This window comes from Symphalangus syndactylus, chromosome 5 (genome assembly GCF_028878055.3).
Source record: "Symphalangus syndactylus isolate Jambi chromosome 5, NHGRI_mSymSyn1-v2.1_pri, whole genome shotgun sequence".
Taxonomy (NCBI): Eukaryota; Metazoa; Chordata; class Mammalia; order Primates; family Hylobatidae; genus Symphalangus; species Symphalangus syndactylus.
Genome location: NC_072427.2, coordinates 116,044,507 through 116,068,800, shown reverse-complemented (window position 1 = coordinate 116,068,800; position 24,294 = coordinate 116,044,507). Strand labels below are relative to the sequence as shown.

The 24,294-nt window shown below is 34.4% G+C and overlaps 1 protein-coding gene across 4 annotated transcripts in view; it reads right to left on the bottom strand.

Moving 5' to 3' along the window:
• ZNF280D (zinc finger protein 280D) overlaps positions 1-24,294 on the bottom strand; it is a 101,767-nt gene that overhangs the window by 28,377 nt on the left and 49,096 nt on the right. For all 4 annotated transcript variants that reach the window (XM_055279253.2, XM_055279250.2, XM_055279252.2 and 1 more), the window contains 7 exons: positions 22,873-23,096; positions 19,277-19,434; positions 18,188-18,288; positions 17,292-17,438; positions 9,461-9,595; positions 7,318-7,625; positions 7,033-7,173 (listed from right to left, as the gene is read on the bottom strand). In XM_055279253.2, coding sequence (XP_055135228.2) covers positions 7,033-7,173; positions 7,318-7,625; positions 9,461-9,595; positions 17,292-17,438; positions 18,188-18,288; positions 19,277-19,434; positions 22,873-23,096 — 1,214 coding nt within the window. The remainder of the gene's footprint in view (positions 1-7,032; positions 7,174-7,317; positions 7,626-9,460; positions 9,596-17,291; positions 17,439-18,187; positions 18,289-19,276; positions 19,435-22,872; positions 23,097-24,294) is intronic.

Sequence of the window (24,294 nt, the reverse complement as noted above, 5' to 3'; positions counted from 1 at the left end):
ACAATTCTAAATTTTTGTTAATAACACGTGTGCTATAATATGAATAGCTGTTAATAGTAATTCTTTTTTATTACTCTCCAATTTTAACATGTTTGTGTAGGGGGAGTGGGGTAGGATCCAAATGATCTGGGAAGTAAACAGAAGTTGAGCTAAATGCCACTGTTTACCATTTGTAAATTCAAACATTTACAGTGTTCCTTGTAATTACTAGTAGACTTTTTTTTCTTCTTAAGAGATGGATCTCACTATGTTGCCCAGCTGGAATCAAACTCCTGGGCTCAAGTGATCCTTCTGCCTCAGTCTCCTGGGTAGCTCAAACTACAGAGGGAGGCCACCAAGCCTGGCTTTCTAGTAGAGGGTTTTTTATTAAAAAAAAAAAAAAAAAAAAAAAAAAAAGGAACTCATGAGTTAAAACAATGTTTCCTCTAAGCACAGAAAAGAAAACTAACCAAATTTTGCAGCCCATGATAATAGCTTCTATATACCCTTTTAATTCCAGTAAGGAAAGTTTCCTGTACTAGAAAGCCAGTATTAGACCAAGAGTGTAAATATCACCTAACAGCTTACAGTTGTCCCTCCTCACCGCCATTATCCACGTTTCACTTTCTGTGGCTTCTGTTACCCACATACAGCACAATCAGATATTTTAAGAGAGACAGACTACATTCATATAATTTTTATTACAGTATATTGTTATTATAATTGTTCTATTGTTGTTAATTATCTTACTGTGTGTAATTTATAAATAAATCTTTATTATACATATGTATGCATAGGAAAAAACAAGTATAGTACACATAGAGCTTAATACTATCCACAGTTTCAGGCATTCACTGGGGGGCCTTGGAATATATACACCAGCAGATAAGGGGGACTACTGTATTTCAAAATGTAGTCTTCCCCCACCAACAACCCCCTCCCTCGTGACAACCCCTCAAACCTACAAAGGGCAGAGGAGCTCAGGAATTTGCTTTAACAAGCATTTTCAGTGATTCACACACATGCTAAAGTTTAAGAAACAGCAGCCAACACACCTGGGTCAATGCTTACTCTCAGATACAAGGTAATTGTCCCCAGCACTGCATGTATGTATAGGAAAAAAAAGGAAAAAAATATATATATACACATATTTCTACCTATCTATCTGCAGCTTTCCTTCATGCAATCGCAGACTCTGTATGTGTCACTAGCTATAATCCCCAGAAAATATCCTCAGATTCCTAATAGTCATTTCTTCAACCTAGGAGTAATTACCATTAGAGTTTACAAATTTAAGATGGTATCACAAAAACACAGTTTTGTTAGGAGAGTACATTGGGAAGTTGGGAAGCCCTGAAATTATATGCAAAAACCTGTATACACAACCATACTTCCTCAGAGAAACAAGTCCAAGATTTTGTTTGATTACTAAAACATGTGAACCAAAATAAGTTATTTTTAAATGAGATTTAAAAGCTCTTTATTCTTTCTCTTCAAACAAGCAGACTATTTTTGGTTTATTTATCTATTAAATATAAGAGGAGAGAAAATATTACAGTATAGGGTCTTTTGATAGCCTGTACATCTGTCTACAACTTATACCATATCATAATGTTGATAATTTTAAACTTTTAGTTACCTGAATTCTGTTTTAGAGTTTCTCATCTATAAAAAGGGATTTCTACCACCTGTTTGATTTCTCTGTATTTAATTCCATACTTACAGTTTTGTGTATCACAGGAAGGGAAAAGTGAATTCACAGCTCACATATAAAAAGGAAAAAAAATACTACCCTTCTTCCTATTAGCTCTCCATAAAGGTAACAGCAATATAGAAATAAATCTAAGAAAGGTTTTTTATTACAATATAGTAAAAATATAATGTTAAAACCTAATTTTTAAAAATCCCTTACCTGGTTAGCTGACAGTATATAATTATCAAAACTGATTAAGGAATTCTCTAAAAATAGGTGAATTTTATTGTGTATAAATTATATCTCAAGAAAACTGAGGTCAAAAACCTCCTCTAATCATATTTTCTTCATAATCTTGATTCCATGTAAGTAACAACCTTACTTTCTAAGAAACATAAAAGGAACAATTTTCTTAACAATTTTAAGACATTAGAGTGGAGGCTGACCATACAACAACAAAGGCAAGCTGCCTGCCCTGGAGTTTATGGTTGGTTGGGGGCAGTGTTTGGGGGAGAGAGGGGACGGCACAGAATGAATGCCCAATAAATATTTGCTAAATCAATGAATACATATTCATCAATAATTAACACAGGATAAAAGTCAATAGTGACACATACAGAGTTTGTGGTTGCATGAAGGAAAGCTGCAGACAGATGGGGTAGAAGCCAGCTAACAATTAGGAGTTCACTGCAGTTAGAAGGTTCTTACTGCTTCACTTCCAGGGAAAGCAAAAAGTAACTGTGAAGATACAGAAGGATTTTCAACAGAATAAAAGGAGTTGAAGGAGTTGAAAAGTAGTTAGGAATTTGATATGGAAAGGTGTTATATTTTCCAGAAAATCTGAACTTCATCCTATCAATGTTAGGAAAGGATTTTAGGCCAAAGAATGACCTGCCCAGATTTGCCTACAGCAAAAGAAAGGATGAACTGGAAAAAAGGGGGAAAACTATAGGCAGAAGACATAATAGTCTAACTAGTCCTACGATGATCATTTAGTGTCAATAAATTTATGTAAAATTTATAATGAAGTCAAGCAGGTCTTTTTAAAATTCCATACTCTGTCTTACCTACTGTGTAAGAAACAAATTTTTATACTAGCTTTCTTTTTCCTTGGAAATTTTAAAAATCATCCCTCAAAGCCTAAGTGAAATTTACAGAAAATCTTCCCTTATTTCTTGTTTACAGATTTCATCTTTACCTCCTCCATACTTTCATAGTCATTTGTTTATCACAATAAGCTAGGTAAATTTATTTCCCCTTCTAAATTATGAAAATTACAATCAAGGACTCCCCCAATCCTAATAATGACAACTTAGAAATTAATAGCTATCATTACTTGACTATCTCTTAAGTGCAAATTGTTATTAAGTGCTTTAATACAGTTTTTCTAATAATCACAATAACTTTCTTTTCAAGAAATGCAATCTGAGAGTCAGATTAAGTAACTTGTTCAAAGTTCTGCACGTATACAGTGAAGCTTGGATTCAAATCCAGACTTGTTTGATTCTTCACCCCCAGCTTGCCATACTTCTTAGCAAATTGTATTAAATACCTTCCTAGTAGGTACATAATAAAATACATGAACCTGGTTGAAATAATAAAACTCTGCTACAAAAAAGAGATACTGCTTATGTATGTTAACTTAATTCTCTTTTATGTAAAGAAAAATGCTTCTTATACATCATTTTGAGGAATAATAGCAACATTATAGAGCAATTTATGTGCATTTTTTTCAGATAATTTCTATTACTACCTAAAAGCTATAAGCCAATAAGGTACAATAATTTAAAGAACTGAACCTAAAAAATGCTGCTTAAAAAAATTAAAAATTACACATTTAATGATGCTTTTCTTTGAAAGGATCTTACTGCAACAATACTCCAACTGCTTCAAGATTTTTGAACACCTTCTTCTGAGATTTTATTTAGGACCTTTTATAATTAAAACAAACAATGACTATCACCTGCAGTTTGTAATGTGCAAGGTGATATGATAAATACAAAGACCCCCTTCTTCTCAAGAAGATAATACAAACACAAATAAATACAATAAAAGGCAAAATAGGGCCAGACGCGGTGGCTCATGCCTGTTATCCAGCACTTTGGGAGGCCAAGGCGGGTGGATCACCTGAGGTCAGGAGTTTGAGACCAACCTGGACAACATGGTGAAACCCCATCTCTACTAAAAATACAGAAATTAGCCGGGCATGTTGGCAGCACCTGCAATCACAGCTACTTGGGAGGCTGAGGCAGGAGAATCGCTTGAACCTGGGAGGTGGAGGTTGCAGTGAGCCAAGATCTCGCCACTGCACTCCAGCCTGGGTGACAGGTAACAGAGCAAGACTCTGTCTCAAAAAAAAGGCAAAATAGATGAATAGTACACAATTCAAAGAAAGTTGTGGTGATCAGACACTTGAAAAAAGAAGGTAAACTGAGAGGAAGGAACAGGGTATTCTGGGAACTAACAAGGAATACAGAATAGTCACTGTAGAAAACAAACACGGGGCCAGGCGCAGCTAGGGAGCTCAGCTATAATCATTGCACTTTAGGAGGCTAGAGTAGGCAGATCACTTGAGCCCAGGAGCCCATGACCAGCCTGGGCAAAATGGAAAAACTCCCATCTCTACCAAAAAAAAAACAAATTTATCTGAGCATGTTAGTGCATGCCTGTAAGTCCCAGCTACTCGAGATGCTGAGGTGGGAGGATCACCTGAACCCAGAAGGTCGAGGCTGTAACCTGGGTTGGAGTGAGACCCTTTCTCAAAAAAAAAAAAAAAAAGGAAAAAAGAAAGAAAATTAATATGGAAGAAACTATACTCTGTGGAAGATTAACCAACTTACAGGGATGGATTGGGGCAGGTATGAGACCAAAGGGAAAAAGACCAATTGAGAGGCTACAGAGTTAGTACAGGATAGCAATTAAAGGTTCTGGTGCTTTGGAGAAAATTAGGCTTCTGTATATATAAACCTCAAGCTTCTAACAAGAATCAACACTGCAGAGAAGAGTTCGCCATTCAGTGGGATGCACCTAATGCAATGAGGGAAGCAAGGGTACCACCGAAGTTAAGAAAAAGACAAAAAGACCTACCAAACCCTAAGAGTGGCAATGGAAGCTTTTAGTTCCATATGACACTAAGAGCTGTGTGTGATGACAATGAACAAGAATTTCTTGTATATTGCAAACTAATTAGAAGAGTATATTTTGAATGTTCCCATCACAAAGAAATGAGAAATGTAGCTGGGCATGGTGGCACACACCTATATAGCTACTCACGAGGCTAACACAGGAGGATCACTTGAGCCCAGGAGTTTGAGGTTGCAGTGAGCTTTGACTGCACCACCTGGCACTATAGGGTGACAGAGTGAGACCCCATCTCACAAAAAAAAAAAAAAAAAGAAGAAGAAGAAATGAAGAAATGATAAAAGTGGAAGTGATGGATATCCCTGGGTGTATTACATATTGTATGCTTGTAACAAAATATCACATGTACTCCACAAATATGAAGTAGTCTCTATAAAAATTTTTAAATTAATTAATTTCACATGGCTGTCAGGAACATTAAACAAATTAAGTTTTAAAAAGTGAGTGACAACAATGTCAAATACTCTAAGGAAGTCACAGATGAGTAAGAAAGAAAAACAGTGAGTAAATATGGTGATATGTTCATAACAGATAATCTTTAAAAGAGGAATGTTAGTTGGTAGGTGGGGGCAATACTCAAAAGGTAAAGAAATGAATCACAATAAAGTTGGTAGCAAACACTTTTTGCAAATGTTAATGGTAAAAAGGAAGACAAGAAATAAGGAAAACAGGCAGCTGAGACAAACTGTCCTCTTCCAAAAATTTTTTTAGATACCTGAAAATGTTTGTAAGCAGAAGGAACCATAAAGAGAGAAAGAGATGAAGGTCCAAGTTAACCGAATATGGTCATGGTGAACTGGGGGAGAAAGGACAGTTAATGGGGAAGTGAGACATGTTAAATTTTTAAGATTAATATCTGATTGAAGGTAACAGGAAAAATATGTGGGGTTGAAAAGAGTTAATTTTAGGAAAAATAAAAAGGATGACCTACAATTGACTAATTAATAGGCCAAGTTAACAACTGAGAACTTAAAAGTTGATGTGAAATGCTGGCACTAAAGAAGCAAGATACCATGAGGTCAGGCCAATCATGAAGACATGGAAAAACCGAGAGAAGTGCTGAAGCCACTAAGAAAGGTAGGAGAATCCTTGAAAGCAGTAGTTGATAATGACCAGCAAGTAACAGAGAAGTCATGTGTAATCTGCAAGAAAGTCACTTATAATACATTAATTCTAATTTTAAAAAAATTGAACAAACTTACTTTGAATAAGCAAACTCTCAGGTTTATATCTAAACAACTTTTGCCTACTTAAAAAAAAATACAAACCCATTCTGAAGGAATAAAGTATTCCCGTAATGAGATCGAAAAATGAAAATAATGCAGACTCTGAAGGCTTTTCCTAACATAGTGTAAATACTAAGTACTCATTCTAAGTTGAATGAATTAATGAAAAAGAATTCCAAAAGTGGCATCATGGTGGAATGGTGTCTCATTTTCACTGAATAGATGCAAGTATAGATGGCCTGACAGATGGATAAAAAGACAGTTGGAATACAGAAAGAGAAACAGATTCCACTGAAAATCTTAAAGTCTCTCAAAGTGACTGCTTTAAAGAGGATACTGCTCACGAGATTACAAGTTTTTATTTAGTAAATATATTTAAAAATTTAAAATTCTGTTGGAAAATAACCATTATTGAAACACCAATGGGGCAATACAAAGTTCCATGGAAAAACTATTTCCCAGCTGGGTGCAATGGCTCATGCCTGTAATCCCAGCATTTTGGGAGGCCAAGGCGGGCAGATCACTTGAGGTCAGGAGTTTGAGACCAGCCTGGCCAACATGGTGAAACCCTGTCTCTACTAAAAATCCAAAAATTAGCCAGGCATGGTGGCTCACACCTGTTGTCCCAGCTACTCAGGAGGCTGAGGCAGGAGAATTGCTTGAACCTGGGAGGCAGTGGTTTCAGTGAGCTGAGATGACACCACTGCACTCCAGCCTGGGCAACAGAGCAAGACTCCATCTCAAAAAAATAAAAAAGAAAAACTATGTCCCTAACAAACCTATTCTAATTTCATTAGCTTAATTTTTCTTACAATTTTAGTCCCATAATTTGTAGTTACTATGCTGAGAAATAGGACCAGGCAATATCCTAAAAGTTCCTTATTGTTAGATCCTTTTAGCTCCTTGAAGAGAAAAACTGGCTTCTAATAGGATAACTTTGTTTTCAAAACAGAAACTTGCTGAACTATAATTGACACATTTAATTCATCTTACCTCATCATATGATTTACATAGGCTTTGCTGCAGCTAGTGTTGTATCTGCAAAAACTACAGTGGACGTACGTAGGAAAGTGGTTTGCAAAATCTTTTATTTCGGAACAACACTCAACGCATTTGTGAATGCCCCGACGATACCTTAGGGAGACATAAAAAAAAATGATAAAAATATATTTTAAAACAAAAATAATAAGGAAGAGCCTTATTAATGTTCTGTTAACTAAAGTATACGTTTTTATACTTAAGTTTAAATTATATTGTATATCAGGAATAAAAGATTACCTTAAATTCCTCAATGCTGTATTGACTTTACTTTTTTTATTGCTACTAGCCAATGTGCTTTGTTTCTTTTGCATATTAGAGATTTTTGGTTTGTATTTAGATTTACTTCCATTAGGCTTACTTGTATTAGGTTTACTTGCGTTGGATTTGATTGTATTAGGTTTACTTGTATTAGATTTTGCAGGATTTTTAGCAGTTATATTTTTAGTCCTTGGAGGTGAGAGCTGAAGGGTAGAAGCACTTGCACTAATGGAAGGTGTAGGTGAAGCTCCTGATTGCAGAGGTCCAACTGAAGCTCGAATAGTAACCTACAAAAATAAAGAGAAGATTTGTTTTAAGAGATTAATCAGTACATTAATATTAAAATATCACGGTACAAAAAAGTTAAAAATCAAGAATTTTGAAAAAAGCATATATAAACTATAATCAGGTAAGTCTCCCATTTATTCTAAATGTTCAAACTATTAAATGATATTAAACTTGATATTAAGTTGTAATATTACATTTTTGTATTGATATCAGTTATATGTTAACACAGTTATCAGTGAATAATTAGGAGTTAATACAAATTATATGAATATACAAAGAGCACATTCCATAGCTATCTTTATGCCCTGACTTAACTTTAAGGAATTCACGAACATAGAGCTCAAAATTTAAATCTCAAGCCTGAAAAATAATTCTAGAAAGGCCTAAATTATCCTTTAACAACTATAAAAGAAACAGATCTACAGTAAATGTGATCTCCCCTTTCCAGGAGTTCAGTGTCCAAGATTTATGCTTACAAATGTTATGGGAGGAGTTACATCAATTTATTATATTGCATAGAGGGCTAAATAATATTTAGAATTTTCTTAAAGTAAACTAATACAAAGTTCATCATTTAGTATTCAGAATGAGAAAATGTTTAATTTTATCTGTTGGTTGACAATGAAAAACACAAGTGCCTACCAACATTCTGGTTAATCATTTGACTATACCCTCCTCCTGTATTTGAGGAACAGTCAATAAGGAAGTCCTATGACATACATGTGCTTGGGTAACATACAATGGCACTGGACCAGGAATCAAAAGGCCTTCCTAGCCATGTGACCTTGAATGAGGAACTTATCCTCTCTATGCTTCTTCACATCTATAACATGGGGTAATACCTGCCTTATTAACCTCAGTGGATTGTGGTATGAATTAGACAACAGAATGTATGAAAAAGTACACTGAAAGTCTAATTCTAAGGTGCTATAAAAACATTTAGTATCATTATCATTAATATTATTATTATTAATAAGGGAAAAAATGAGAGAGGACTGCACTGCTTACATTAGTGTTCTGCATGTCTAGTCCCAACATGGAATGAATGGATTGCAGGGAAGGATGCTGGATAGCTTCTCTTGCTATCACGTCTTCAGAGCATGGCTTTATATTGTTTTAGTTAATTCAAATAACAGACATACCCACATTCAAAGGAAAGTACCCAAAGCCAAAAATAAATGTTTTGGGGATTATTCACTTTGGATTATCCATGCCTCTGTTTCCCTCCACTGGAGCAAATATTCAAGAGCTGACTGTATATAAAGAAGTCAGAGAAAACAGATGTACATAAGGCAAAAAGGGAAAAGTAAATTACAATCATCAGTATGCAGTCAGACATGTGTTTGCTCACTTAAAACACAATGCTATCCAGCAGTAGAACTTGCTTCTCAGAGTAAACTCAGTAATAACAACTGCAACAAACATCTGAGAACCTATGGCACTCAAGGCACTGTACCAGATGCTGGGGACACAAAGATAAATAAAACATGATTCCTGATCTCAAGCATCTTATAGTTTAGCAACTAAAGTCAACATATACACTTTAAACTGAAAGCTCAAAAATAGCTTATAAAATATTGAAACAACCCACTGACCCAGGAAAAGTTAATTGAGTTGTACTTTTTAGAAAGGACTACTACTCTAACCTGACAGCTATCACTGAACTCAAAACAATGGTTAGAAGTTTTTCCTTCTACACATAAAATTAAAACCTAAAATTAAAGTCTGAGCAAAAATCTGAAGTCATTTAAAAATATATTCAATACATAAAGCCGGGCAGGAGTTAATTTCTATTATCATACAAAATGTTCAAATACAATATATTTTAACTCACTTTTGTTCCAGGAGGTAATCCTTCTAGTTGTTTAGGTTTTATAAATGTTCGATGGTGTTGAGTCTTATGATCCATTTTCTCCTTGCATGTCAAAAACTGCAGCCTGCATTTTGTACAACGATGTATTCCTTTTTTCTGTTTAGAAAAAAACAGAAAAAGGGGGAAAAATAATTTCAACAACTACAAATCCTGTGTCCTGAAAATGCTGACTTAATTTTAATGATACCTAAATAATGTAAAAACTTGCGGTTTAACGTCTCCTATCATAATAATATAAAATGCCTCATTTTTAAAAAGTCATTACATTAGTATTTGGGTTTTAAAAGTGTTTGCTACTGTGTAGGAACTGTACATGTAAGTTCTATCAATAGGTTCTAATAAAACTTCTATTAATTGTGGTGAGAAATCTCTTTCAATTATAAACTTGAAGTAAACACATACTTTGAAAATGAGATGTACTACGTTTTTATCCTAGAAAAAGTAAATTATTTCTAATTTTTGCTATTTCTAGTTGGTTGAAAAGTTGGTAAAATAAATTAAACTCTCTAAAACCAAATAAATCTAACCAGACATTTCAAAGAAGGTTATTTTATAGAAATGGTTATATAAACCAATGCTGTCCAATAATATCTCCTATAATGAAATATTCGAGAGCTGTACTGTCCAACACAGTAGCCACTAGCCACATGTGGTTATTGAGCACCTGAAACGTGGCCACTGTGACTAAGGAACTACATTTTTAATACCATTTAATTTTAATTAATTTAAACCTAAAAAGCCATATGTGGCTAGTAGCTACTACATCAGACAATGTGGATGAAGAGGCATAAAACTGAACAACTGAACTTACTGATTGAGAACCCCTTGACTGAGTCCCTCCTCAAACCCAGTCCTGTCATTATTCTACAGATGGGAAATGGTACTCAAAAAAATTCTAAGGCACTTCCCCATAGCTAGTTAGTGACATCACCAGACCCCTGATCCAGTGTTCTTTCTACTACAGATTATCAACTGCAATTTTTACCCTCACTATTTTTTATATATATATATTTTATATAAATATATTCTCTAAAACCACTATATATGTATATATATACATATATATATACACATATATGTGTATATATACGTGTGTGTGTGTGTATATATATATATATATATATATAGTGGTTTGAGAGAAACCACTCTTTTGTAGTTATATGTTGTTTTACACATATATATATACATATGCACACACACATAATTGTACAACATATAATTATAAAGGAATGCCTAATCTAAAGCTGTATCTCTGCCAGATACATCACTATGTCCATTGAAATACAGCTGTTTGTTTATTTATTTATTTATTTATTAACTTTTAAGCTCAGAGAACATGTGCAGGATGTGCAGGTTTGATACACAGGTGAACATGTATCCCGGAGGTTTTCTGTACAGATTATTTCATCACCCAGGCATTCATTAGTTATTTTTCCTGATCCTCTCTCTCCTCCCACCCTCTGCCCTCTGGCAGGCCCAAGTATGTGTTGTTCCCCTCTATGCGTCTTGTGTTCTCATCATTTAGCTCCCACTTATAAATGAGAAAATATGGTATTTTTCTGTTCCTGCATTAGTTTGCTAAGGATAATGGCCTCCAGCTCCATCCATGTCCCTGCAAAGGATATGATCTCATTCCTTTTTTTGGCTGCATAGTATTCCATGGTGTATATGTACCACATTTTTTTCATCCAGTCCACCATTGATGGGCATCTAGGCTGATTGCATGTCTTTGCTATTGTGAATAGTGCTACAAAGAACATACGTGTGCATATGTCTTAACAGAACAATTTATATTCTTTTGGGTATATACCCAGCAATGGGACTGCTGGGTGGAATGGTATTTCTGCCTCTAGGTCTTCAAGGAATTGCCACACTGTCTTCCACAATGGTTAATTTACACTTCCAGCAACAGTATAAAAGCACTCCTTTGCTCCATAACCTTGCCAGCATCTATTATTTTTTGATCTTTTAATAATAGCCATTCTGACAGGTGTGAGACGGTATCTCACTGTGGTTTTGATTTGCATTCCCTAATGATCAGTGATGTTGAGTTTTTTTTCATATCATTGTTGGCCACATGTATGTCTTCTTTTGAGAAGTGTCTGTTCATATCCTTTGCCCGCTTTCTAATGGGGTTGGTTTCTTTCTTGTAAATCTGTTTAAATTCCTTATAGATGCTAGATATTAGACCTTTGTCAGATGCATAGTTTGCAAAAATTTTCCCATTCTGAAAGTTGTCTGCTTACTTTGTTGACAGTTTCTTTTGCTGTGCAGAAGCTCTTTAATTAGATCCCATTTGTCAATTTTTGCTTTTGTTGCCATTGCTTTTGGTGTCTTCATCATGAAATCTTTCCCTATGCCTATGTCCCGAATGGTATTGCCTAAACCTAGTTTAAGGTTTTACATTTAAGTCTTTAATCCATCTTGGGTTAATTTTGGTATATGATATAAAGAAGGGGTCCAGTTTCAGTTTTCTGCCTATGGCCAGCCAGTTTCCCAAGGACCATTTATTAAATAGGGGAATCCTTTCCCCATTGCTTGTTTTTGTCAGTTTTGTCAAAGATCAGATGGTTGTAGGTGTGCAGTTTTATTTTTGGGTTCTATATTCTATTCCATTGTTCTATGTGTCTGTTCTTGTTCCAGTACCAAGCTGTTTTGGTTACTATAGCCCTGTAGTATAGTTTGAAATCAGGTAGTGTGATTCCTCCAGCTTTGTTCTTTTTGCTTAGGATTGACTTGGCTATTTGGGCTATTTTTGGTTCCATATGAATTTTAAAATGGCTTTTCCTAGTTCTGTGAAGAATGTCCATGGTAGTTTAATGGGAATAGCACTGAATCTATAAATTACTTTGGGCAGTATGGCCATTTTCATGATATTGATTATTCCTATCCATAAGCATAGAATGTTTTTCCATTTGTTTGTGTCATCTCTGACTTCTTTGAGCAGTGATTTGTATAACAGTTCTCACTGCAGAGATCATTCACTTCCCTTGTTAACTGTATTCCTAGGTATTTCATTCTTTTTCTGGCAATTGTGAAGGGGAGTTCATTCATGATTTGGTTCTTGGCTTGCCTGTTATTGGTATATAGAAAAGCTAGTGATTTTTGCACACTGACTTTGTATCTTGGGACTTTGCTGAAGTTGCTTATCAGCTTAAGAAGCTTTTGGGCTGAGATGATGGGGTTTCTAGATATAGGATCATGTCATCAGCAAAGAAAGATAGTTTGACTTCCTCTCTTCCTATTTGAATGTGCATTATTTCTTTCTCTTGCCTGATTGCCCTGGCCAGAACTTCCAACACTATGTTGAATAAGAGTGGTGAGAGAGGGCATCCTTGTCTTGTGCTGGTTTTCAAGGGGAATGCTTCCAGCTTTTGCCCATTCAGTATATTGGCTGTGGGTTTGTCACATATGGCTCTTATTATTTTGAGGTATGTTCCTTCAATACCTAGTTTATTGAGAATTTTTAACATGAAGAGATATTGACTTTTATCAAAAGCCTTTTCTGCATCTATTGAGATAATCATGCGATTTTTGTCTTTAGTTCTGTTTGTGATGAGTCACATTTATTGATTTGCATGTGTTGAACCAACCTTCCATCCTAGGGATAAAGCCTACTTGATCATGGTGAATAAACTTTTTGATGTGCTGCTGGATTCAGTTTGCCAGTATTTTGGTGAAGATTTTTGCATTGAGGTTCATCAAGGATATTGGCCTGAAGTTTTGTTTGTGTGGTTTTTTTTTTTTTTTTTCACAACCAATTATTTATCAAAATCAAGTGAAGTAATATATAGGGAAGTACCTAGCACAGTTACTGGCATACAGCAAGCACTTCATAAATGAAAGTTCTTTATAAAATTCAAAGCAATATATAAATATGTGTTACAATTCTATTAATAGCTGGATCTTAAGACTTTTTTTTAACAGAAGGTCTCACTCTGTCATCCAGGCTGGAATGCTGTGGGGCAGTCTTGGCTCACTACAGCCTTGACCTCCTAGGCTCTTAAGACTATTTTACAAGTGTGATACATTGGATTACATCACAGGTACAGGCAATTTAAACAAATTCACTTATATGTGGCTCAAGGAAGAAGAGAAAGACAAAAAATAGATACCAAAACAATAGAGCAGGTAAAAAAGTTCACCAGAGTTGAGTTCCCAGAAATCTTTTCTCTATCTATAACCACTCAGTAGGTTATATCATCCAGTTTCATGGTTTTTAAATACCATCTATCCAACTGCCTACTTAACATTACTGCTTGATGTCTAATATGCTTTTCAAATCAACCTGAACAAAATTGAACTCGAGATTTCCTTCCTATATCCCTGTCCCCCTCCTACAAAAAAAGTCTGTTCCTTAGTCAGTCTTCCCCATATCTCAGTATACGAAAACTCCATTCTTGCAACTGCTCAAGACAAAAAATTTAATCTCTTTCTCTTACATCTATTGTCAAACACATTAGTAAAACCTGTCAGCTCTACCTTCAAAACCATTCATAATCTTTCCACTTCTCATTACCTTGTTCAACCATTGCTACCATACTGGCCCAAGCCACTTACCTGGACTACTATAAAAACTTTCTATCTTCTCCCCCTAATACCCTTTCTTCCTATGGACTTTTCTTTCCATAGCTGCCAGTAATAAAAACATGGCACATCTTTTTACATGCTTAAAAATGTCTAGTGGCTTTCCAAAGTCTTGGCTGTGGCTTACAAAGCTCCACATGAATTGGCCTGCATTCTATTGCTATAACCTCATCTCCTATTATTCTTCCTCCTATTATTCTTCCTCCTATTAATTTACTCTGTTCCAGCCACACTGGCCTCCTTGCTATTCTTTGAGCATCCCAGGTATACACTCACTTCACTGCCTGTATAATGTTACCTCTCTGAGGTAATTCACATGGCTTACCCCTTTATATCCTTCAGAGAGGGCCACGTTTGAACATTCTTTACACAACATCCGTTTTTGAACACTCCTCTACTCCTACTACCTCCCCAATCTTTAGCACTCCTCATCTTCCACATTTTCCTTCCACAGTACTTATTGCCAGCATATAGATTCTAACACACACATACACAAATGTATTATCTTTCTCTACTATAATGTAAATTCCAGAGGGCACAAACTTGGTTTTGTTCACTGCTATATGATACCTAAAGCAGCCCCTGGCACATACTAAGGCACTCAGTAAATATTTCTTAAATGAATAGTGAGGCAGAAAGCAAGAGACTAACAGAGAAAATGCATATGAGTAGCATGTACAATTTAGTTCAAAATATCTGCCTTTTCATTCAATGAACATTTGCCCAGAGTCCTATGGTAGAATACATTAATCTACCAGTTCCTCAGTTGGACTCAAGTCTTACACATCTCTTTTATGTATGCATGCATTTCAATGCACTAAGGGTGATTACACTTTTTTTATAACACTATGTTCAACAAAAGAAACAGTGATCTATTCCAAGTATAAATAAATAAATATCTGTATTAAATTTTTTTATAAGTATACTACATTGTTTGGGAGACTTGAGAGATTTACAGGTAATTCTTACTATATGTAATTTCTACCTTTAGACCTAATGCCAATGTGAAATCCAACTCTGGTACCGCAGTAAAAGCTTGGATGCTGAAGTCAAATTTTGACTCTGCCTTTATTAGACAATGTGACATTAGGCAAGTTACTTTCTCTAAAGCTCTGTCTCCTCATCTATAAAACTGAAATAATAATATACATCTAGTGGTTGAGAGGATTAAACAAGAAAATGCATGTAAAGTACCAGCTGCTGCTATAAGGTAAGTAATTAGTGTATGTTAACTGCTTGTTTTATTAAAGCTCTAATGAGCATATTTAAACACATCTGGAATTTCTATCAATATTTCTTAAAAGTCACACAAACTGGGTTATTAACTCTAAAATCACTAAAGACATAATAATATAATCTTTAAAAAAGTTACAACTGAGTTCTTCAAAGACAATAAAATAAGGCATGGAGTCAACTATTCTGATTGTCTAATACTTTGGTAATAATGTTATCTCAACTACAACTTTATAATCCCACTCAGCTATGGTTTTCCAGTCTTGTAAATAATTACACAAATTGTAAATACCTTCAAAGATGCCCGATGATCCTTATTAATAGACTGCCCCCTCTTTACTGCTGGCTATCTACCTCCCAGGCACTCCAAACAAAAAAGAAAATTGGCAGCCATGGCAAGTTAAAACATACAACTCAGGGCATGACAACTTGCTTATAAATCACACAGCCCACATAGCGGGTCCCCAAATCTCTACCATAGTTACTATTCTTCCCACATCTCTATCTCCCTCTATAGTTTGGCAAAGCACCTGGGAAAGACTATGTTTAAAAGCCCCATCATGAACTAGAGCTACTGCTTTATACCTCATTCTCCCTTTCAAAATTAAAGTCCAAAGATGAAATACAGGGTATCAAGAATAGTGTTTCCCAAACTCTGTTCATCAAGAAATGTTAATAGGTACTGTGCAAATAAAGAAGTCAATGGTCAAATAAGTTTGGGGAATGATACATACTATATCCTTTCTTGGAGATTTACAATGTCCATTGGCATATTAAAAGCTCTGAGAAGTCCTGTTTTAAAAAACAAAACTGCTTGATTTTATAAATCAAGGCATTTAATAAACTTATTGATCAGTGACGATTTGAGGGGAAAATATCTATTAACACCTGATGGAACACTGTTGAGGAAACCCTAGAATAGATCTTGCCAGAAACTCTCAAGGATGTGTGGCATCCCAGTCACAACACAGGTGATCCCAAATTGATCTGGAAATTCTACTTTCATGATCTTCTCCAATTAAAAACAGCAAGTCAATTTCATGATTAACTAACAACTGAAAATGACAGCAAAGTGAGCACCAATGCTGAATAAATTGGCATGTCAATTTAATCAATAATAAGAGAATGTATTGAGCTTTATAGTGAGTTGGCAAAATTTGATTACATGATCAGATTCAGTAAATCCATCGGCTTCTAATTTTGGCAAAGGCACTGTTGTTCTTTCAAGCACTCAAGAACAGGATTAGTGTTGCATCAAAATTTCTAGCCCAAATAAAAGATGGTTTAATTGCTTCAGGAAAAGAGCCAATAAGCATAATATCAGAATTCAAGGGAGGGGTACAAGCACTAATATTGAGTTCCAAAATGATATAGCAAAACTGGTGGAAGCCATCCAGGGAACAAGTGATGATCTAAATATGGTTCTCTGCCAGAGTTCATACATTGATCAGTAAGTGTCATTATTATTCCCATGGTCACACAACTATAATAGACAACTCCAGGTCAATGACAACATGTCTTCTCATAATGATAAGGGGTTAGAAAGTGGAAATAAAGTTTGAAGAGCAAAACGAAAAATAAGATTATAAATCCTCAATCTTTTCTTCCTCAGTTCAAAGTCATTTTTCCCTTTGTCCTGATAACTCCCTTCAAAATCATTCTCATATCTACCTTTAGACCCTGAAATATTCAATCTTTTGTATATTCACTCACTTTTTCTTTTTCTCTCAATCCTCGGCTTCCTATTTCTAGCTATCTTTCAGAATTTTCATTATTTATGACCCAAACCATCACCAGAAAAGAAGTAAGGAAAAGAAGTGGAAGTTTCACAAGCAATTCAACATAAAGTGTAAATTAATAGTGTCATTTGGAACAACTCTGCTTCTCTTGCAGAACAAATCTAAAGATTCCCCAAGTCATAATCAGTTTTTTCACTAAGACAACATAATAAATAAGAACTGGTAAATCTCACCTGATGCTTCATATAATGATGCATATATGGTGTTGCAATTTTAATAACTTTGAGGCAAAACGGGCATAGCAAGTTCTTAGTGTTTTCATGGGATGTTCTAAAATGAGTTTCTACATCAGAAAATGATGATGATCTATAATTGCAAACCTAAAAACGGAAAGAAGGCTTAGTTTAACTTGAAAATTTAAAACTGATATGCAATTACAAGGTAACAATGATGGATAATTTGTCAGGAGAACATTATGTACTACTAATCTAGCTCTGATGCCTTTGCAACCAAGAATCTCACTAAGGCAACACCAAAAGACCATCTTTGAGACATTAAACGTAGCTTTCAAAGTTAAGGGATACATCCCAAAACAGAACTAGATCTCCTTCTCTTTATCAGATCTTTTTATCTATCACCTTCTGTCTTGACTTGAAGTTTCAAGCTTTGGAACCTCTTGCTCTATAAAATGTTTTTCTGCTACATGAAACAGCATTCTCCTTTAGATTGTTAACGGCCTCCAGGTTTATGGCAATGGCAATTTATCTTTTCCTTGCTTTCCTCTTCCTTCAAATTCTTCTTCTTTGGAAAAATACTTTTGCCAAAGCATTTGGTAGGGTTCTTTGTATCCAACAGCACTTTGTATTTCCCTTGTATGACTACATTCTTCCCTATGTAGCACAGTAAGTCCATACGTTTGTTTTTCTGCATACAACAGGACTTATCTTTGTCCAGTACAGAGATAAGCAAACAAAAGCCTGTGGACCAAACGCAGCTTGCTGCCTACCCCTCATATAATGCATAAGTTATGCCAAGTTATGCGTAAGTTTGCTGACCGCTGGTCTAATAGGCTTAAATTTTATAACCGAAACAACAAACACTTAAAAAAAACAATAAAATGTATGTGTACCTGGCAGACATATGGCATTTCACCAGGTTTATGATTGTCCTTCATATGTTGTAAAAGAACATGTTCTGTTTCAAATGACAATTCACAGATTTTACAAATAGCTAAATGTGGGAGAGAAACAGTATTATAATATTTAAGATATTAATATAAAAATTACTTTTATACATCTATATCAATAACAATAACAGTAGCAGTAGGGACAGTTGTGAACAGTTAAATAGCTTGTTAACTATGTGCAAAGAACAGTTCTAAGCACTCACATTACCTCACCTACATTAACTCAACTCCTATTAACAATCCTGTAAGAAAGGTATTTCTATTATCCGCATTATTCAAGTATTAAGTAACATGGCTAAAATCTTATAGCTATATTAAGAGGCAGATCTGAGATTTAAAACGAAGCTATCTTGCTCCAACATCTGTAATTTTCTTTTCTTTTTTTTTTTTTTTGGAGACAGTATCTTGCTCTGTCACCCAGGCCGGAGTGTAATGGCCCAATCTCGGCTTACTGCAACCTCGTTTCCTGGGTTCAAGTGATTCTCCTGCCTCAGCTTCCCCAAGGAGCTGGGATTACAGGCATGCACCACCATGCCCGGCTAATTTTTGTGTTTTTAGTAGAGACAGGGTTTTGCCATGTTGGCCAGGCTGGTCTCAAACTCCTGGCCTCAAGTGATCTGCCCACATTGGCCTCCCAAAGTGCTGACTGGGATTACAGGCATGAGCCACTGCACCCGGCCTGTGATTTTTAACTACGACTGTAGTTCCTTTTCCTATTAAAGTTTAAATGAAGAGCAATGATTTAATATTTTAAAACTACGATACTAGGCTTCTAATTTAGTCCCCAACATATAATGCATAGTTTATGTCAAGGCAATTACCATACTGAATTATTTGCAAGAGGCACTTCAATATTAGTAACTAATTTTATTTAAAAGTTTATCACAGTTAAAACTTGGCCTTTCAATTTTGCCCTCAAATTCCAAAGTCTATTTCTTATTCTCATTTTTCTAACAGGCTTCTTAAGGTTTTCTCACAATTTATATTATCAAAATCAATAATATGGAATATTTAAATGTATTGGTAACTTACTAGAAAATTCATGGGGCGTATGTGTACTTTCGATGTGACACTGCAACTGAAATGGTGTGGGAAACTGACGGTAGCAGTGCTGGCAGGTGGTATGGTTTTCCCAGCTCTCACTGCTCTGCTTCTCAAGTTCCAAATGGTGTTTCATGTGGTTCATAAACCTATAAATGGTTGTCAACAGGTGCAAAACTTGAGATTTAAAAACAAAAAGGAAATCTCACAAACAAGAATCTGAACGTAAATCTTAAAAATATAGATGTATTACTCAAACTCTCAAAAGTCTTCAAGTTGCCTAGGAAAGTATGCACTTTTAAATAATCACTTTCTTTAAGTGGCTAAGTAAACATCTTTTTATCTTTGCTTCAAAATAATTCATTCATGTAATTAATCTGAAAGATCACCAATTTGATATAACTCTTAATCATTATTTCAAATTATTTTAAAAAATATTTTAGATAAAAGAGCAGGCTTCTGATCCATACTTGAAATCCTATTTACATTTTAAAATAAAACACTAAAAGAAAGGAAACCCTATATCCATACTTGAAATCCTATTTACGTTTTAAAATAAAATACCAAAATAAAGGAAACCCTATCACCAAAGGCAGCTACAGAGTCAGGAGGAAATCTTTTAAGGCCTTGAAAATATACAATAGATTCCAGCTGCTTCAATGACAAATTGCTGGTATTTTTACTTGTATCTTGGTTTCTAAATGCATGTAATAGCAGTTTTGATGCCTACAATTACAAGAACCTTTTGTTTTACTTAATGATACTGGTTTACTGTTAGACTGTCCATCTTAACTTGCAGACAGTGCCCTTTGTAGGCAACATACATTTTTCAGTTTTACATTCTGCTACTTCAGCTTCCCTAATAGGCTTCTATGAGCAGGAATTATGACCTTCAATGGCAGAGGGTGCAATATAAATGGTAATACATTTAAAAGAGCTTACTAAAGCTTTTTGCTGAATTTGAGAGTAAAGTTATTCAATAAAAACAATAATTTTTAGACTAGGTCAACTGTTAACAATTATTCACTTTGAATCCCTAAAAGAAATTATCTTGAAACTAAGTGATAATGTCATCAATCTAGATAGCAATCATCATGAAGATTATAATATGTACCTCTTTTCACAAATTTACAGCACTACTTCTCCTTAGAGTGGGCTATGGTACACCTTGAAATATCTTTTCCTCCTTTGGTTTTAACAACAACTCTGCAAATGCTTACAGAAAATCTTGGTCTTGGTTAAATATTTGCGTTTAGAGTAAAGATCATGAGCCATTAAACTTTCAGCTCACAGCTTTCCGCACTTAAAGTCTATTAACATAAAATGTTCCCTTAACCAATTCGCTTTTTCCCAATTATTATATGAGTTCCCATCAGCTCATACTTCTCAAACCAACAGAAATGAGGGAAACAGCAAAACCTCTTGCAAGGATGTTCACAGAACAAGATAAATCTAACTATTTTTAGTGACACTCAATGTAGGAAAGAAACCCCATACCAGAATATGTTGACATGGCAGAGAACAGAAATGAAATGTTGAGCTATCAATTTCTTATTATTCTCTATAAAAATCAAGTTGCCTTCCCAGTTCTTACTGTTGAAGTAAAATATTATATAATACATTTAACTTCTTTGTTCGTGAGGTGTTTACCATTAAGGTTACATTTAATAAATGATCAGTATTTTTAAAAATACTCAATTCCTGGATATTATCAGATACAATTTTCTTAAAATCTGTAAATATTATGAAAGCCTAAACATATGTAGCTAGTCTTCATAAACATAACCAAAAAAATGAAATTTTCATTTTCTTTTTATTTTGAGACCATCTCGTTCTGTTGCCCAGGCTGGAGTGCAGACGCACGATTACAGCTCACTGCTGCCTCAACCTCCCAGACTCAAGCGATCCTCCCACCTCAGCCCCACAAGTAGCCGGGACTACAGGTGCGCGTCACCATGCCCGGCAAACTTTTGTATTTTTTGTAGAGATGAGGTTTCACTGTGTTCCCCAGGCTGGTCTCGAACTCCTTTGCTAAAGCAATCGTCCTACCTCAGCCTCCCAAAGTGCTGGGATTACAGGCGTGAACCACTATGCCCAGCCTCAAATTTTCATGTTTGATATTAAATGGGCTAATCTAAAAGGAAAGGCCAAAAAAATACTGCTGAAATAACATAACCTCATATTTCAGTAAAAGAAATTCAGTCAATGAACCACATTGCCCTGCATTTTACCATATTTGCTAACATGATTTCCTGATGTTGGCATGACATCAGAAATAGGTGGCAGAGTTCTACTGCAATACTGTTTCAACGTTTTATCTCAAAATACACTTTCCCTTTTGTTAAACTACTGCAACCATTAGCTATCGATGGCCCTTAAAGCTTGATACGAGGAGGCAAAGAAATAAGAAAATTCATATAAAATAAGTGAAAAAACTTTGAAAATTATAAAGCACTATCATAAAGAAACCATTAATAACTGTTATAGGTGTATATCACAGTGTATTTCAGGATTTTTATATATGCTTCTTTTTGGACCCAAGAACTCACAGGAAAACAAATAAATGCTGAACTCAGAAGTAACTACAGCTGCTTTGAAATGCTAATTACAGATGACAGTTACCAAGAATAAACACAAAAGGCATACATATATGTATATGCTGTACACACATGCACAAACACAATGCAGATTACTTTGAAATGCACCAAAAAATCAGATAGTTCTAAGAAGGAAGAAGAGATACATAATAAAGCAAGTATAGTAAAATGTTAATGGTAGAATCAAGGTGGTTAAGTGTACAAGGGTCCAATGTGAAATTTTCAAAACTTTGCTTAATATTTGAAAATTTTTATAGTAAAGTGATAGGAAAAAACCTTATCTAATATAAATATCAGGCTACATAATCAACAAATAATATCACTCAATTTCTTATTACTTTTGTTACTAATATATATAGAATAGTTTCAAAGATTACAACTGAACGATTATGAAGTACAAATTTCTAATATTTAAAGCATTCATATATTCCACTGGGAATTAAATCCCCAAATTTCTAAAGGTGTTAAATTTTAAAATCAAAACAGACATGTTTCCTAGAACTGATAATATCTCTAAAACTGATAACTTTTCCTGCAAGACGAATGTTCTAAAAACTATAAATATAAATTGAAAAATTTGAGCATTACATAGATTAGTATGGAGGAGCTCAACCTGAACAAACATAAAGTGGTTCTTCATGTAATGTGAAGAAATATAAAATTCAAAGGCAACTAGAAAATTAAAAATGTCTAATAAAAATTCAAAAATCACTACTAAAGCAGAAAAAAGAAGTTCATTTTGTCTTAAGTTAAAATAAACAGTCTTTTCTTAAGCTATGTGAAAGAAATATAACTAACTGGATCCAAGAGTCAAACTCCACAACACAAGAAAGGACAGAAGCTTTTCAACAAGAGAACCTGCCTTTATTCTCAGTACAAAGTGTTAAAATAACTTACCTAGAATGGCATAGAAAACACAAAATAAAGGTATAACATTTTTATTTGCAGCATTTCAATTTTCAATAGAAATAAAAACAAGTATTTACATACCTAATGTTATTTTTTAGAATTTTCAAGCAACTGAAGCATTTAAAGGTTGTGTGAGTCTTCTGTTCTTCCTGGACATCTCCTTCATGTTTTCCATAATAAAAGTCATTAACTAACATGATCAATTTTCCTTTCTCTGAATCAATAGTTGTGTTTTTATTTACTGTACTTGAAAATTCTGTTTTAGCCAGTCCCAAAAAGTTATTTATCATGTCTGGACAACAATACTGAAAGAGAAAAAAAAAAAAAAATACAAGCCTTACTTATTCTTTAAAAAAAACACATACCAAAAAGTGATTGTGTGTTTACACCTAAGGCCAGACCATTAAAACTATGCTTGTAATATATCTAGAAAAATAGTCACCAAAAATTTGTGGTGCATATAGTCTAAAAATTCAAATAATAAACACCTAGTATCTTAATGTAAAAATTCAAAATGATTTGAGAAAACCTAAAACCAAGACATGGCCATAGCTCTAACAGCTTTACCCTTGCAATTTGCCTTTTTAGATGTAAATATTTAATAATAATTTGTTCCTTAACCAAAAATCATTCATCTCATGTCCATGTCAAGATGTATAGAAAGGAAATGTTTATATGCCTTGATGTATATATTTAATTATCAAGTGATACACAAAATTTCATAAAGCCTGGTTGAGGTAAAATTAAAATATACAAAAATTATATAATACAGAATAGTGTCCTTAATTAGAAATGTGGATAATCTTCTGTCCCAAATGTAAAATTATCAAATTACATTGCAAAGTTAGTATATGAACATTAAAGATTACCCTAAAACACCTATAAATTATGATACCCATAATAGATGATAAATTACTTGCTGTTTTTCCATTTTTTTAACAGAAAAGTAGGATAAGATCAGATTTTTAAAATAAACATATAAACTTTGTTCACAGAGTACCTTTTAAACAATGTTTCATATCTCTGTAAAACAGCCGAATAATAAACCATTGACAACCAAAAATGGACAACAACGTATAGTGAATTAGGGTGAAGGATTTAGTCATTGAGAACAGCGAAGTATCCTTGCTTATCCAAAAAACAAATAAGCACCTTAAGAGATGAGAACCAAGCTTAGATTTAAGGTTTTATAGGAGGATAGAGTAAGCTACGGAGGGGCATAGCTGAGCTATGGTACAATATCAACTGGTCATCTTTTATTCAGCCCTGGTACCTTTTAGTTTTATTAATAGATCTTCACTGCAACTCCTCATTTATCCCTTATTTTTGTGGGTTAAACATTCTGCAAATATTAAATATGTACTTTAATGCCACATACTATAGTTTGACAAATATCAGGCACCATGTATCTATCATTCTTATCTTTACTCCTCCCAGTACACAGACCATGTTCTGTTGCTTTGTTAGTGCCCTAAAAATTTAGGTGGGTTTTTCAGAGCAAAG